At 38.2% G+C, this 14,580-nt stretch overlaps 1 protein-coding gene across 4 annotated transcripts in view; it reads right to left on the bottom strand.

The window, feature by feature from the left end:
- The window catches only part of RGS22 (regulator of G protein signaling 22), a 60,473-nt gene extending 53,715 nt beyond the window's left edge, over positions 1-6,758 (bottom strand). For all 4 annotated transcript variants that reach the window (XR_014942477.1, XM_032442814.2, XM_032442815.2 and 1 more), the window contains exons 1-3: positions 6,565-6,758; positions 5,906-5,934; positions 3,469-3,531 (exon numbers count right to left, since the gene is read on the bottom strand). Coding sequence is in view for 3 of the 4 variants with exons in the window: in XM_032442814.2 (XP_032298705.2) it covers positions 3,469-3,531; positions 5,906-5,934; positions 6,565-6,622 (150 nt within the window). In the remaining variant the exon portion in view is untranslated. The remainder of the gene's footprint in view (positions 1-3,468; positions 3,532-5,905; positions 5,935-6,564) is intronic.
- Between the last annotated feature and the right edge of the window lie 7,822 nt (positions 6,759-14,580).

Below are 14,580 nucleotides of genomic sequence, written 5' to 3'. Positions count from 1 at the left end.
AAATTAGTTTTGGCAGGAGCCTTGAAACTTGGGATTCATACATTATCAATTTGGAACAATAAATAGGATCAACAAGGATTTGAGAATACCGACAAGTAAGTCTACAGACTTTACTAACTATAATCCATGGGCAATTTTCCCTTTGGCCCCAGTATAACTGAGATTACTCAGTGCATTTATTTCAGCTTCAAATAAAAACCTTCAAGCAAACAACACAAACTGTTTTCACATTGTGGTACCGCAATACTTTAAAAATCTAAACTATTGTCTGCACATTTTTGACAGAGATTTCCTAGATGTCGTATGTACATTGAATATGGTTTCAGCTGAAGAATAAATAGAATATATGATTATGAAACCTAAAGTTATACGCTTAAATGAAGGGAAGGGAAATTTCCCTCAGTCATCCCAAAACAAAACCAAAACAGCATCCATCACTGTGTTGCCAGGATATCAGACATATAAATCTTGCTGTTCTCTGCCTTAACACTTTTCAGATACACTTCAGATACAGCTAACAAATTGCATAAGTATGCTCACCACATCCCACCCTAATTAATGTAGTTTGATCCCAAGAGAAACGGGATGACCACAGCTTGGCTTCCTCTTAGGTTAAGGCCCTGAAAGGGTGGGAATGAACCAAAATCTCATCCAGGAGTTTTGCCAAAACATCTTTAAGACGGGTATATATGGATCATAAATAAAAGTCAGTGAGAATCCAGACCAGAAAAGAATCTGAGCAGCCTTAGGAAATGCCTGGAAAATTCAAACTGCATATGGTCATGTGGTCAGTGCCACATCTCCCACTGACGTTAGTGAATGCAGCATTTCCCTTCTGTTGATGAGTAAAAAACAAGTTATGATCACACACCATCACTGAAGAGAGAAGAAAGGCAAATTACGAGTAAAGCCACCTTCAGTAGGAAGTTAGGATAGATTATTCTGCTTCCTTGAATGTCAAAGATGTTTTAGTCCTGGATAAGACTCAACATAACATGCATGTGAGGCGTAACTGATTTAAAAGCTTTTTTAAGTGAGGTTTTAATGGCATCAGCAGCCTCCCTCCGCAGACACGGAAAACACAAGAGGAAATTGATGAGCATGCAATGTAGCCTCACAGAATGATCCACAGCTATCTTCAAAGCAGAGAAGGACTTGAAACATGCAGTAGTGTGGATTTCCTTCTTCCCTTTCTGTCACCTGCTACTCATAGGTCCAGCCTGATGTCATTCTTGACAGCATCAGGTTTTCCAGGCTGATTCTGTTTTTCTTTTCAGAAAGAGCAACAGGCACAAACTTTATTCCTTTATTCCTTTAATTGTTTTTCCTTCATTAAGCAGGTAGCTCCTGTTGGGCGTGGGAGAAGCAAGTTGATACTAATGAGGCCTCCAACATGGAGTTGGATGGAGACTTCTGACTTACAGCTTTTCATTCCTGGATAAGCATATTCTCTGACATATTCTGCCAACAGCTCCAAGTGGAAATGTAGATATACCAATGCTTCTCATAAATTTTTCATTTCTGATTATTTACTACAAAAGTACTGGCAGCAAGAGACCTCGTGGGATTTTTATTTTATCTTTCTGAAGTATTTTCCTTACAAACTGTCTTTCTTTACAGCGTGCAGACCTTTGGGGTACACCACTACTCATGTCAAATTGTACCAGATACTATTGTAACTTCATTATTTCTTAAAGGTTATTATGATGTTCTATATGCCAGAGTTGCTTTATAAATCAAAATAGCGACAGTCTCTTAAAATAAGCGTATGCTGCCACTGATTTCTTGTATCAGGTCACACAACATTTTCAGTTTAACTTGTTGCCTGACAACTAACACACCTGGGTAATACTGTTTCTAGGCAACAGAGGATAAGCACAACAAGAATAAAGCAATGGAATTTTCAATGTGGTGTTTTAGTCAAAGTGTTTGAGAAGAGGAGGGAAATTCAGAGTACAGAATATTCAAACCGCAGAACCCAAGGTATTAATGGAACTTAATCCTGTGGAGGGTAAATCCTCAAGAAAAGATCAAAGAGAAAATAAAACCAATTATGAGAACATTACAAATAAACACAGCTAATACATCCTCTGTTTTCATGAACATATGTCAATAAATAAATAGAGACCATGTGTCATCTCAGAAACCTACCAAGATTACCAGAATAAAGCAGTGTTTACTCAGGACTGTCTGTGAACCCTTTGCTGTGGGCTTCAGAGCAGTCGGAAGGGCTGGGACAAACTGCTGCATTTCAGAGCTGCTGAGCTGAGCCAGGACTCTGGGTTGAGGAGCCCTGTGAGGCCGAAGAGAATGTTGGCTACTAAAAGATGTCCTGAAACCTGTACATATCCAAGGAGATCCAGAGACTAAGAGGGCTGAACTTCTTTCCCACTAGGGATTTTCTGTGATTTGAGGAAAACCTGAAGCATAGTTTCCAAATGAGCATGGAAGATGGTGTTCCTGTGCTAAGAAAAACCTGGCACATGGAAGGAGTTTAAAGGCTATGTAGTTAGGCTTGGATTTATGCAATTACCCCATAGCAGATGGATAAAGTAAAAAAAAAAAAAAAAATGAAAGAGAGAGAAAAAAATGAACCCCATCACCACACATTTTCTTCGAGCTGTGTCTTTATCTCTTTTTAAAATTTAGTTTCAAGAGCCTTGCAATGAGGTGGAAAGGTATAAGGGCTGGACTCTTGGAAAGAGTCCAGCGGAGGGCCACAGAGATGGTGAAGGGCCTGGAGCATCTTCCCTGTGAAGAAAGGCTAAGTGAACTGGGTCTGTTTAGCCTTGAGAAGACTGAGAGGGGACCTGATCCAGATCTATCAGTATCTGAGGTGTGGAGGGCAAAGTGAGGAGGCCAGACTCTTTTCAGCAGTGTGTGGAGACAGGACAAGGGGAAACGACCTGAAACTGGAGCATAGGAAGTTCTGCATGAATGTGTACAAGAACTTCTTTACGGTGAGGGTGACAGAGCCCTGAAACAGGCTGCCCAGGGGGGTTGTGGAGTCTCCTTCTCTGGAGATATTTTGAGACTTACACAGTCATGAAGACACATAGAGTTGGTTCTTGAGCTAAAATATTCATTAATCTCTGAGTACATTGCCAGAAGAACTTAAGAGGAGAAGCCCTGGTTTTATTGGTGTGTTATGATACTGCAATAAAAGTGGATTCTTCATGTTTTTTATGTATTTACATGTCTTTTTCATTTCATATCCATAATATTTTGGTGCACTGTGAGTTAAATACAGATATTTGCAAGAGAAAATCCATCCCCATAAATCCAGATACTGTGTGATTTTCCATAACACTGATAGTAAAGTTGAACAGTAAGAACTGCTACTATTGGACTACAGACATATTGTGAAAGCCTTTTAGCTTCCCAGTAACAAAATGTTCTAAACTGGATTAACTTACTGTTAGTAAGACGTTTCTTGTGTTTTGCAAGCAATTTCTGTAAGGTGCTTACCGGGAGAGTCAGAAATTCATTAAAGTAGTCCACAAGCATAGCATCTGTGGCTAAGTAGTCTTCCTGCAGAGACACAGAACCAGAAAACAAGGCTTATAATCATCTGTGCTAACACGTTTTGAACACATTGTTGCCTCAATGTTGTTGTTTTTTTCCATTAGATATGACATGTAAACTTTTGTAAAATGTCATTTCTCACTTTTGAAAATATAATCATTACATCATTGTTAGATTCTAGCCATTGCACACCGCTGAGGTCCTCAGCAATTTAAAAGACACGTGGAAGGAAATGCCTTGCCAAGAAATTCACAGATAAAGCCTTCATAAACCCAGAAGCTTCTGAAAGCTGGACATCCGCATGTTTACTTTTGAAAATATGTGTATAAGCTAATGGTCTAAAAATGCCTCACATTATACCTTTCTCTCTCCCACTGGGGAATGAGGGGAGTAGAGACACTCAGCAGAGCCTGCTTCCACTCCACACTGCTGCTCAGAGATGCTTTAGGGAATAAGAGGGAGTTTACTGATCTATAATTTGGCTCACCAAGCAAGCAGTATCTGCCATAATTGCAATGTGACAGAACTGGGAAGCTTCCTACTGACTTCATCAGAATCAAGGCTGCATCTGCACATTTTTGTTTCCTTTCTTGAATTTAAATGGTAGAAGATGACACTGGAAGCAAGGCTTTCTGCCTTACAGAAAACACTTGATTTGGATCACAGATCCATGCTCTAGTGCAGTTGTAGTACCATGGGCTTAGATATGGTAGGGTACCAATTATACTGGATAATTTACCAACCAGCTAAACCAAAGCAATATGAATTCAACAGAAAATTTTCCCACTAGTGCCACTAGGCAGTCAATCAGATCCAGAAATCTCAATTCAGCAACGAACAAACAAAGAAAATCATTAGAAACACATTGCAGTCTGCCTCATGTTGGTTTGGGAATGCACAACTAGATGTCAAACTGATAAAGAGGAGACTGAAGATTGCTAGATATGATAATACACTTTGTAAGTAGCTCACTGTTTTAAAGGGCTTATTCAAAACAAAATGTTTATTAACAGCACAAGCTGATAAAGAATATGCAGGTAACACGTGTTTTTAATTTGCCAGGAATATAATCCTCTGTAGTCCCATATAACAGCAAGAGATATAAACACACTGAATCACTAATCAATAAAAAGTTTATGATGTTACTAATGAAAGCTTTGCTACTTAATTGCCTCTATCTACAAACACAATATACTTTCGTCAGGTATGTGTGTGTATATATATATATATATACATATATATATATATATATATATATATATATATACATATATATATTTTTGGTGGTCAGCCTTATTTTCATCTAAAAGCATAATTGCACTTTCATATTTGAATATTATAGGTTATAGGATTGTATATACTGTGCTATAACTTTGACTTTTGGTGTCAGGAAGTGTTTTGCTTAATTTCTACCCATTCCATCTTTCCTATTGCACAGCCAAAGTTATTACTAGAAAAAGCAGCTTTATAATTGCAACTGGAGGGCAAGGTGTGTTAAATAATGTTCCACGACTGCAATTTTGATTGACAGATTTGCCTTCGTGCAGTTGGTGTACAAACATGGCCTGGGCCTGCTCTCCCTCAGTCTTTTAACATTGAAAGGAATTTTAAAACCATTTTTTGCAAAGGTGTGCAACTGCCTCCTAGTAATTTCATAGAAACAAACCCAATTAGCCCTCTCTATTACTGCCATCATGAAAAAAAGCACAGATACACAGAGATATTGTTTAAAATCTGAGGGGAAGTATTTACATATGCTAAATATCCATTACATATATATAGATTTTCTCTGCCGGGATTCAGACTGATTCCAATCTTCCTAGTATCTGGAGTCTCCCAGAATGAATAGCAATCAACTGGTACTTTGAAATATACTTATGCAGTTACAGAGGCATCCTCAGTAAAGAAGAGATATATGTTAACTACGCTGTGAGATACACATTTTCACTTCTCATGAACTGTTAAGTGTGTCTACCTTTCAGATGGGAAGACAAACACAAGAGAGATCCTACAATGAGCTGTGAGAAAAGGACAGGAAAAGTAAAAGAAAGAGAGAATTGGTTGAAACTCTGATGTAGAAACTCCCATTGATTTTTTCTTTGTTTCATTCTATTTCACTTTTCTTGCCATTTTCATCTTTATTCTCCACATTTTCCTGTTTCTCCCTTTTGTTGTTGATGTTGTTTTCCCAATTATTTTCAAACTAAGTGTTCTGTGATTTTTTCCTTGTCTGGGAAAATTGTAAATGTCACTCCGTACTTAGAAGATGAAAGAAGTGAGAAATCAGAAAGAAAGCAGCTTCCAAAAACTTTTCTTCTTTTCTTTTGCTCTACAATTGCACAAAAAAAATGAATGACCAAACCTTATAAAACATACTTACAAACACTTCTTCTGTTATACACGGAGGCTCTGAAACACAAAAATGAGATATTGCTTATTGTACAAGCAATACTATCAAGCTTGTTTAAGTTCAGTTACTGAGCAGAAGGAAGGATTGAGGCACGACTATCTTTCTGGACATTCTGAATTAAAATAATATAACCCAAGAAAAGAAAATACATATTAAGATGATACAGTAATGTTGACTGATTCACAAAACCATCAACTATTGCAAGAATCATTAAAATACAATGAAAGTACCATTTCATGTAATTATTTCTCACGTATATGTTATCTGTTCATCTGCTTTTCTCCGCAAAATTGATTAGTAGAATCTTACTGATTTTAATGAAAATACAGACTTGCATGAGGCTCTGGGTATCTTGAACAGCAAATAGTGGGAATTAAAAGTTAAATTTAAAGGAAAAAAAGAACTTGGTTTGTTCTTAAACAGAAAAATCTCAAAAATCTTTTGTGATGTCTCTTAAGGGATCACAGCTGTCTCCAGACTGGTGAGTTTTGCTAGTCAAGCTTAATTTTAACAGTGAAAACCTTTCTCCTTTATATCAGTGCCTCTGCACCTGAGGCAGTCACATGAAGGCTGGGCTCCCTGTGGAACCCTGATCCAGCCCATTACCCTGCTCAGAAAGCATTACATACCAGTTGTAAGCTTCTTGGACTGCATACTGGAGCTATGCACCAAAGGGCCGTCACACATCCCTGCAGGATGGCAACCTCGTTTACAAAGGTGAAATCCTTCCCTGCAGACCAGAAATGGAAGCTACAGAACTGCAGGGCCTGGCTGCAAACTCCTGGTCTCTGCTGTGTCTCTCTCAGCAGGCCTGGGTTGCTATGGCACTGCAAACAACACGCGATGAGTTCAGCTGGTGCAGGAACTGCTACTGCTGATGTGGAGCTCCCTGAAGCAGGTTCACGTAATGGATATGATGACCATACAGCCACAAAAGAGGTGTCTGTGATGTAGGAATTTGAGGTTATTAGAAGGAAGAGATTAAACACTTATCTCAAGCAGCATATATGCAGTTTTTAGTTCAAAATGGTATTCATCCTTTTAGTGTGTTAGCAGAATCCTTTAGCCAGGCATAATTTACCTCTAAAGAAAATCCCAAACTGTGCAACTAATGAGGAAATGCATGAAACAAGTAAGTCTGTATCCTTAGGCGGACTGCGAGGCTTGATCACAGGTAACGAAGTTGCACCTATGGCAGGGGGCTTCCACTTCAGCCACATAAAAAAATAGAGAGAAGCTTGGTATTCCTCATGCTGAGCTGAAACCTGGGCTGTTCCTGACATGCATCTCATTGTGATGTGCTGGATACCTCAGCTGCAGCCCTGGAAACAGCCTTCCCCACTGCTTCCACGGCCCCAGTTTAGCAGAAACACAAACATTGCTCAGTTAAGAGGACACCAAGCAGAGCCTACTCCCCTATTAGCGGGCTCAAGGAGGATTCAATAAAAGAAAAAAATTGTATTTCTAGTTTGCTTAAATACAACTGTGCATTCAGCCTCTTCTCTCATCTAATCAGTGATAGGTCTAGAGGGATTGGTTTCAAGCTGCACCAGCGGAGATTCAGGCTGGACATTAGGAAATATTACTTCTCAGAAAGGGTGGTCAGGCACTGGAGTGCACTGTTCAGGGAAGTGGTGGAGTCACCGACCATGGGAGTGTTCAAGAACCATTTGGATGTTGTGTTGAGATATATGATTTAACTGGGAAGTATTGGTGATGGTTGGACTGGATGACCTTCAAGGTCTTTTCCAACCTTGATAGTTCTATGATTAGGAAGGAATTCAAGCTCCTACATGAAGATTTCAGTGGATTTTAGGTGTTCTGTAGCTGGGATCTGGAGACTTCCTACTTAGTATCTGATCCTAGAACTGCTTGAACTCTTATGGCACCTACAGGTTCATTTGGCATAGAAGTTCCCTCAGAGTTTTTACTGTCCAGAACAGTACTGATTCCAGTAGCTTGGTGTAAACACCATTGGGAGCAGTATGGCATATATGTAAGTTGCATAAAGGTCTCCTCTGAGAAGTGTAATCTATCACCTGTGCTCAAGAAGTCTCCAAAATGGACCACAACCTTTCTACTCACAGCAAACTCTATCACTTGTGTCTGCTTTCATATATGTAGAAATTTACATGTGGACATACTCTGCAGGTGTGGGGAAGAGGAAAAGGATTATTTTAGTCACTACAAGAGGTGATAAGCAGCAAGTTGATACTCAGTGAAATGCATCTAGATGCATGATTTCTTACTGCCATATAGCAGGGCATATTTTGTTGTGATTATACAATAAATCAAACCAGTTTGCCCAACATACATAACAAGACAACACAAAAAGCTAAGAAGTCTTTCAACAGGTAGCAGACTTGCAATGCAAATGAAACTGCATGGTCTTATAACCAGACTATTTGGTAGGATTTAAAACATTAATGTTCAGTGGACATTTCCTTTTCCCCTTGCCTGTTTTTCTTTCTGATGGATGCTTAGATATAGGCTTTAGTTTTTAGTGTTCTCCTAAACTTCTAAACTTGCTTGTGTATTTATAAGAACAAACAACAATAGATGCATGAAGAATGCTTTTTTTTTTTTTAAATACAAAGTGGAAACCACAAGTCAGCTTAGATAGAAATGAAGTTTGGAAACAATTCAGTAAAAAACAAAAGTCCTTTTTCTCTCTTGTCATCTGGTATATTTCAGTAGAAAACCCTCAGGTCTTTGTTGTCTTTGTAGGATACTGCAGAGATTGATTTTGGATGATGCTCATCAGGAAACACAGACTGTACTCTCTCACGAAGAACCTGTCAGCAGCCATTATCATATTCTCTTACTTACCAACACACATTTAAATCAACCTGTGTGTGTCTGAAGAAAGAGAACCTTCCCTTCCTCATTTTATGTTGCTAGTAAACCAGTTAGACGCTCATCGGGTGGTGAAATTTGGATTTAAAGATTCATCTCATCTTCCACATTTTTCTTTTTCTACTCTTCTCCTCTTATTTTTACTATCTGAAACAAATGCCTGCTTCGGTGTTCTAATACTAATGCATGATTCCTACCAATGAGCACAGTGAAGTCATGAACATCTCCACAATTAATGGCATACAAAACTAACAGTACTGCTAAGAGAAATGCAGATAGGCCACCCAGATGGATCTCCAATGGCAGCTATGAACAAATTCTCATTGACTTCAATGGAAACTTCCCAACTCAGATGCACCTGGACACTTCAACATGTATTATCATTAACATTTAATCACCTTTACTAAAATCCAGTCTTACTTAAATTTATTATTTTCTTCTTATTGCCGCATACGTTTTAGGTTTTGTATGTGTGAAAGCAGCGACCTCATGTTCGGAAAACAGGTGCTAGGAAACCTGTTTAAATATTGACTGCAGGACTGCCAAAATGGGAGTTAAATCCTGAGGATAAAACATGAATTCACTGTCAGAAAGCTGTTCTTTAAATGCCTTGAATGATTCTATTAAGACAGTGGCAGAAGCCAGCTGTTGCACTGGCCTGGCTTTTGTGCATTGACTCTGATAACATGAGTTCATACTGCAGTTTAATGCAGTTCCGACAGAAGAAGTGTAGACACAGGAAGAAACGCTTACTAGGGAGATGAACAGACAGAATTCTGAAGAGGGGAAAAAAAAAGTCAAACAATCCTAAAGATAGAGGCATACCTGGAAATTAATATGAAGTTTAGTAGAACCACCTGGCAACTTGTGATGCAACTGTACCCCTGCTATCTTGTACACAACAACTACCCACCTTGTGTCTACAATCATCTGATCACTTCAGAAATCTGCATTCACATCTTCAGAGAACTGCTAGGACTTCAGGAGAATATTGCAATAACTTTTCTAATTTTTGGATAGAGAAATAATACATGATTGAAAAAACCTATTCAGCAAGACTCTTGAAATTTGAAGATGAGTATAGAAATGAGTTGTTCTGTGAGGGCAAAATGAAAACCGGGAAAGAACTACTAGACCCATTGCTAATAAACTACATAGATTATATAAATTGTATGCTGAATAAATATAAAGCAGAGCTTACAACTAGCAGCCCTGCTACAGTACCTTTGTTTTCAAAGGAAACATAAGATAGAAATATTAGAAAAATAAAACTACTATTGCAGTTATTTCCCTCAATGGTTTTACCATAAGGGGATGTACCACAGATGAAAGATTGCATTGTTCCTGTCTATTCTCTATTTTTCATATAGACAAACTGGAGTCATGGTTTGTACTGGGCTTTCGCAGTGCTAGTTAAAGCTCCATAAGTTTATCACCACTTCTCAATTCCAGTTATACAAGTAATTGTCTTGACATTTTTTCCCCTGGTGTTCTTTGTAGTTTGGTTGAAGTTGGATCAGTTCCTTGATCCTGACTCAGCAGGTGGCCTAGTCACCTACAGGTTTTATACAGAAGACATAAGAAGCAACTTCATTAGATAGTGACAACACATGCCAATAATGCCAAACATACCCTTCGGTAAAATCATTGCCTGGCAACAGGTAGCATATACCCAGCAAGACACAAGAAATGCATTCTGTTGAGTCTTGCTTTTGCAAGCAAACAGATATCAAAAACAGCCCCTAGAGCCAGGATCTCCAGGTGACGGCTGAATTCTCCACAAGGGATATTGTTGCTGATGCATCCAGCCTGTGGGTTCATAACAACACCTCCCACTGATGACTTATCCAAACCTTTCTGAATTGTATATCTTGTACATTTCAGTAAGGAAGTAGAATGAGAGACTTCTAGCTAGGAAAAATTCAGGAGGAAGGAAGAAAGTTTTCATATACATCAGCTTCCAGAACAGACCAGTGCCAACAAAATAGATATTAAGTATGGTACAATAATTTTTAACCAGTATGAGCTCCTTAGTATTTCAGTGTTTCAGAAAAGCATGGGGTTATAGCCTTTTAAAGAATATAGTTAAATTGTTCTTTATTCTCCTAGACTTCAGAACACACAACATACCATATTCCCAAATTCTCACTCCAGACCGCATCTGATAGACTTACACTAATAAATGTTGCCTCTCCGATAGCACTTGAAGTGTCTTGCATAGGAATATTTGCTCCATCCCAATTTTGTTCTTTATGAAGTTAATGTTTCCCCTTTCTTGTTCACTAAAGCCATCAGCACATCAATTAAACGTGAACAAAATGCATACCAAAAGATTTTCTCCCGTTAATTTAGAATAAGATAACTGGAGGACACACTTGTAAACTGCTCATTTTGTAAAACTATTCTAGATTGTATTACAAAAAACATTGTCTATATTTGAAAGGTAGTTTGCAGAAAGCCCAGAACGTACCATTGTTGAAACTATTGGTTTTCACATACCTCAACTGTGACACTTAATGGGGCAGATTTTGCAGGCAGCACCAGGCTGCTATAGAGACTGCAGGATGACTGAAGTCTGTATGGATGAGAGAGGAACTGGGGCTGTTCAGGTCAATCTTACCCACTTGCTATAGGCCCTGGCTGTGTACACACCACAGCTTCCTTCTTCAAAGGCGGCACTGAAGAAGCAATCCCATCTGAATTTCTTCCCAGGGTGCCACTCTTCTCTTGGCAGTTAAAAGATTTCGGTGTTCATCTCTTGATGGCAGAAATTATGGCCACCACTGCATCAAGCTTATTCAAAACATTTTGTATCCCCAACGTTGAGGTGGTGTGTAAGGGTTAAGGCAAGGAACCGGAAAAAAAAAATTCTTCTGTAACAAAAGTCTTTGGTGCCCCCTTGTGATAATATATCATCATCACCAGAATGCATGTATTTGAAATAGGTCTTTTTTCAGTGACAAAAGCACCTTGACCCTGAACATGAATTCACATTTCAGTTAGTTACTTGCGTAAATCATTTTCTAGAGTTAGTTATCTTGCTATCCGTTCCTTGTTCTATGACATGCTCTATGACAACTACAACTGTTTAAACTAAAGAAGAAATCCAGAACAGGAATTAAAATAATGAATGCACTAGCAAGCATTTCTGTTCAGAACACAAAACAACATCCATGCCTTGCCCTTCAGAAAATAAATCATGCTTATTGCTTGCCCATTTTGGATTCTAAGACTAGAAATATTATTTGACAAGATCTTCAACAGAAAGGCTAGAGAATAACTGCATCCCGGTGGCGCATTCTGTGCTCTACAAAGTACATAATGATACATATGTGTAGCATCTATTAACCTATGCACCAGGTAAGTGTACCAGATTCAAACCAGAGGAAAATACTTATTTTGGGTCTCAGTGACCAATATATTGGTTATTTAACCACCAAGCACTGCCACAACAGAGCATTTCTAAGAGACATGTTCTTCAGGCCCTAAGTATTTTTTTGCACACACTTAAAGACTTAGGAAACTTTTGTGTGAAACATGAACATGAGATTGGAGTCCTCCATTCAGCAGAAGTTAGAGATCTATTTCCATATGAAGCTCCTAGCATTCAGCACCAAAATCTAAGTTCATTCAGAACTCCATCTCATCCATATTTTCAGAAATAGCTGGCATCTTCTCTCAGTATCCAGTAGCACTCAACTCAATAAAGCCTTACTAACATTTACATTTCCAAGTCTGGGCAGATTCCACTACTGTACAGACTTAACAAAATTCAGAGTAAAGCATTTTATTTTTTCAAAGGAGATTTATTAAACTTTTTTTTTTTAATTTGCAATGAGCAATTCAACTCACTGGAGCTCAAGAAGTCATGGAAAATAAAACAAACTTTCTTTTCATTTAATGTAAGAAATAAAGAAGCAGACAGATCTCGCTGAAGCATCTGACAAGTAATAGCATAACCTGCCATATGTTTTGCATCAAAAAACCCTGTAAAACTCACTATAAAGAATTAACACTTATAGATAATATGAACACAGAAAACACTAAATCACTACAACACTGAAGTAGAGAAAGAAAAATCTTAACAGTAGGAAATATTAGGTTACAACAGGTTAAGCATCATCACTGGGAGTCAAGTGAATGGGGCCAAAGCCTTTTGAGTGGTGTGTAGCAACAAGGGGCAACAGGTAAAAACTGGAACACGAAGTTCCATACAAATCTGGAGAAGGAACTTCTTTATTGCTAGGGTGACACAGCACTGGAGCAGGCTTCCCAGAGAGGATGTGGACTCTCCTTCTGTGGAGATATTCAAGATCCAGGGAAACCTGCTGTAGCAGGGGGTTGGGCTGGCTGATATTCAGAGGCCCCCTTAAACCATTACAATTAGCTTAATATTCAGTAAGAATGTATTGAAGAAACTGATGTTTACAAAAATCAAGAGAGAAGAACATAGAAGTACTATACCTAGTACTACATCTGGTGACTAAATTGCAAGTGGGTATAACCATATAAAAGGAATACTACTCATGTGTGTGAGTCCATCCAAGCATTTCTGGGAGAGAAAGAAAAGCACTAGAATTATTCAAGATCTTGAGGTGGTTTTACCTGGAATACTAGCTGCATAGATTCAAGGAATAGATTCAAAGGGAAACAGTGCAGAATCAGTATGAAAATCAGAGGAAGAGTGGATGCATCTGAAAATTAAATAAATTACAGGGTATTTTGTCAATAACATGAAGGGTGAGAGGATATTTGTCCTATATAATCATAACATTTGGGGAAAAAGCTAGGGAATAGATTTATACAGTAGCTACTTTAATAGCAATGCTGGGGAAAAAAAAAAAGCAAATGGTTAAATAACTAGTAGAGTGACTTGGAATAGATCTTCAGTATAAAGGTAAATAGATAAGGTTCTATCCAGGTTTAAGACAGTGCTTGGTAAATTGATGTAAAAGCTTGTCACCAGACTGCAGGAAGCAGGAGTCCCTTCCTAATCTGTTATTTGTGTTTCTTCATGTGCCTATGGAAATAGAAATTACTTCTTGTAATAAAATTACCCTGAACTGCCTAAAGTGTACTAACAAATAACCAACACTTGGAAAAGGAAAAACAATCTGACAGGTGTTGGTGAGTTCCTTAGTTTAATTTATTAAGATAGAGTTACAGTGATAAAACTTAGTAACATTCTTCATTATATAAAGAACTCAGAAGATTTATAACAGTTTTACCCAAGTTCCATACCTCCAAGGAATGAACGATCAGAGACTTAAGTCATCTCAATTTCCCTCTCACAGACTACTTGAAATTTATGGTTGCTGCTCTGAAATAGAGATTTATGTAGTATAACTGCTGAAGCAAGGCCAGTCAGCAGCAAACAGCCATTTCTAAGAATTCTTCTTTAGAATTTAAACCCACAGCTTCAGCTCAAATCATCACCTTCAGAAATCTAAACACATTTCTACGGATATCCTTTGTAGGCAATACTGCTCCTCCCACTGCAGAACATGCCTGTCTGAAGAGAAATGGGAATGGCAAAAATGAGTTTTTCAGCAGTATATAAATTATATTACACATGAATTTTAACCTCATTTTCCATGTCTTTCCGAGTGAAAGATTCACTCATTTATTTCCCACAACCTTGACAGTAGTAAGAAAAAATTCTGCAGCTGGAGAATAGTCAAAACATTTCAGGAAACTTCCGATAATTATCATCCTATTGCTTCTATGTAAGGACCATATTTGCATCCTTTTTCTCTATGCTGGAAAGGAGTGTTAGCATGTGACAAACC

The sequence above is a fragment of the Coturnix japonica genome, chromosome 2 (assembly GCF_054131305.1).
Source record: "Coturnix japonica strain WE chromosome 2, WE-NBRP24, whole genome shotgun sequence".
NCBI lineage: Eukaryota > Metazoa > Chordata > Aves > Galliformes > Phasianidae > Coturnix > Coturnix japonica.
The sequence above is the reverse complement of the archived record's forward strand: the minus strand, read 5'-3'. Positions and strand labels throughout refer to the sequence as shown.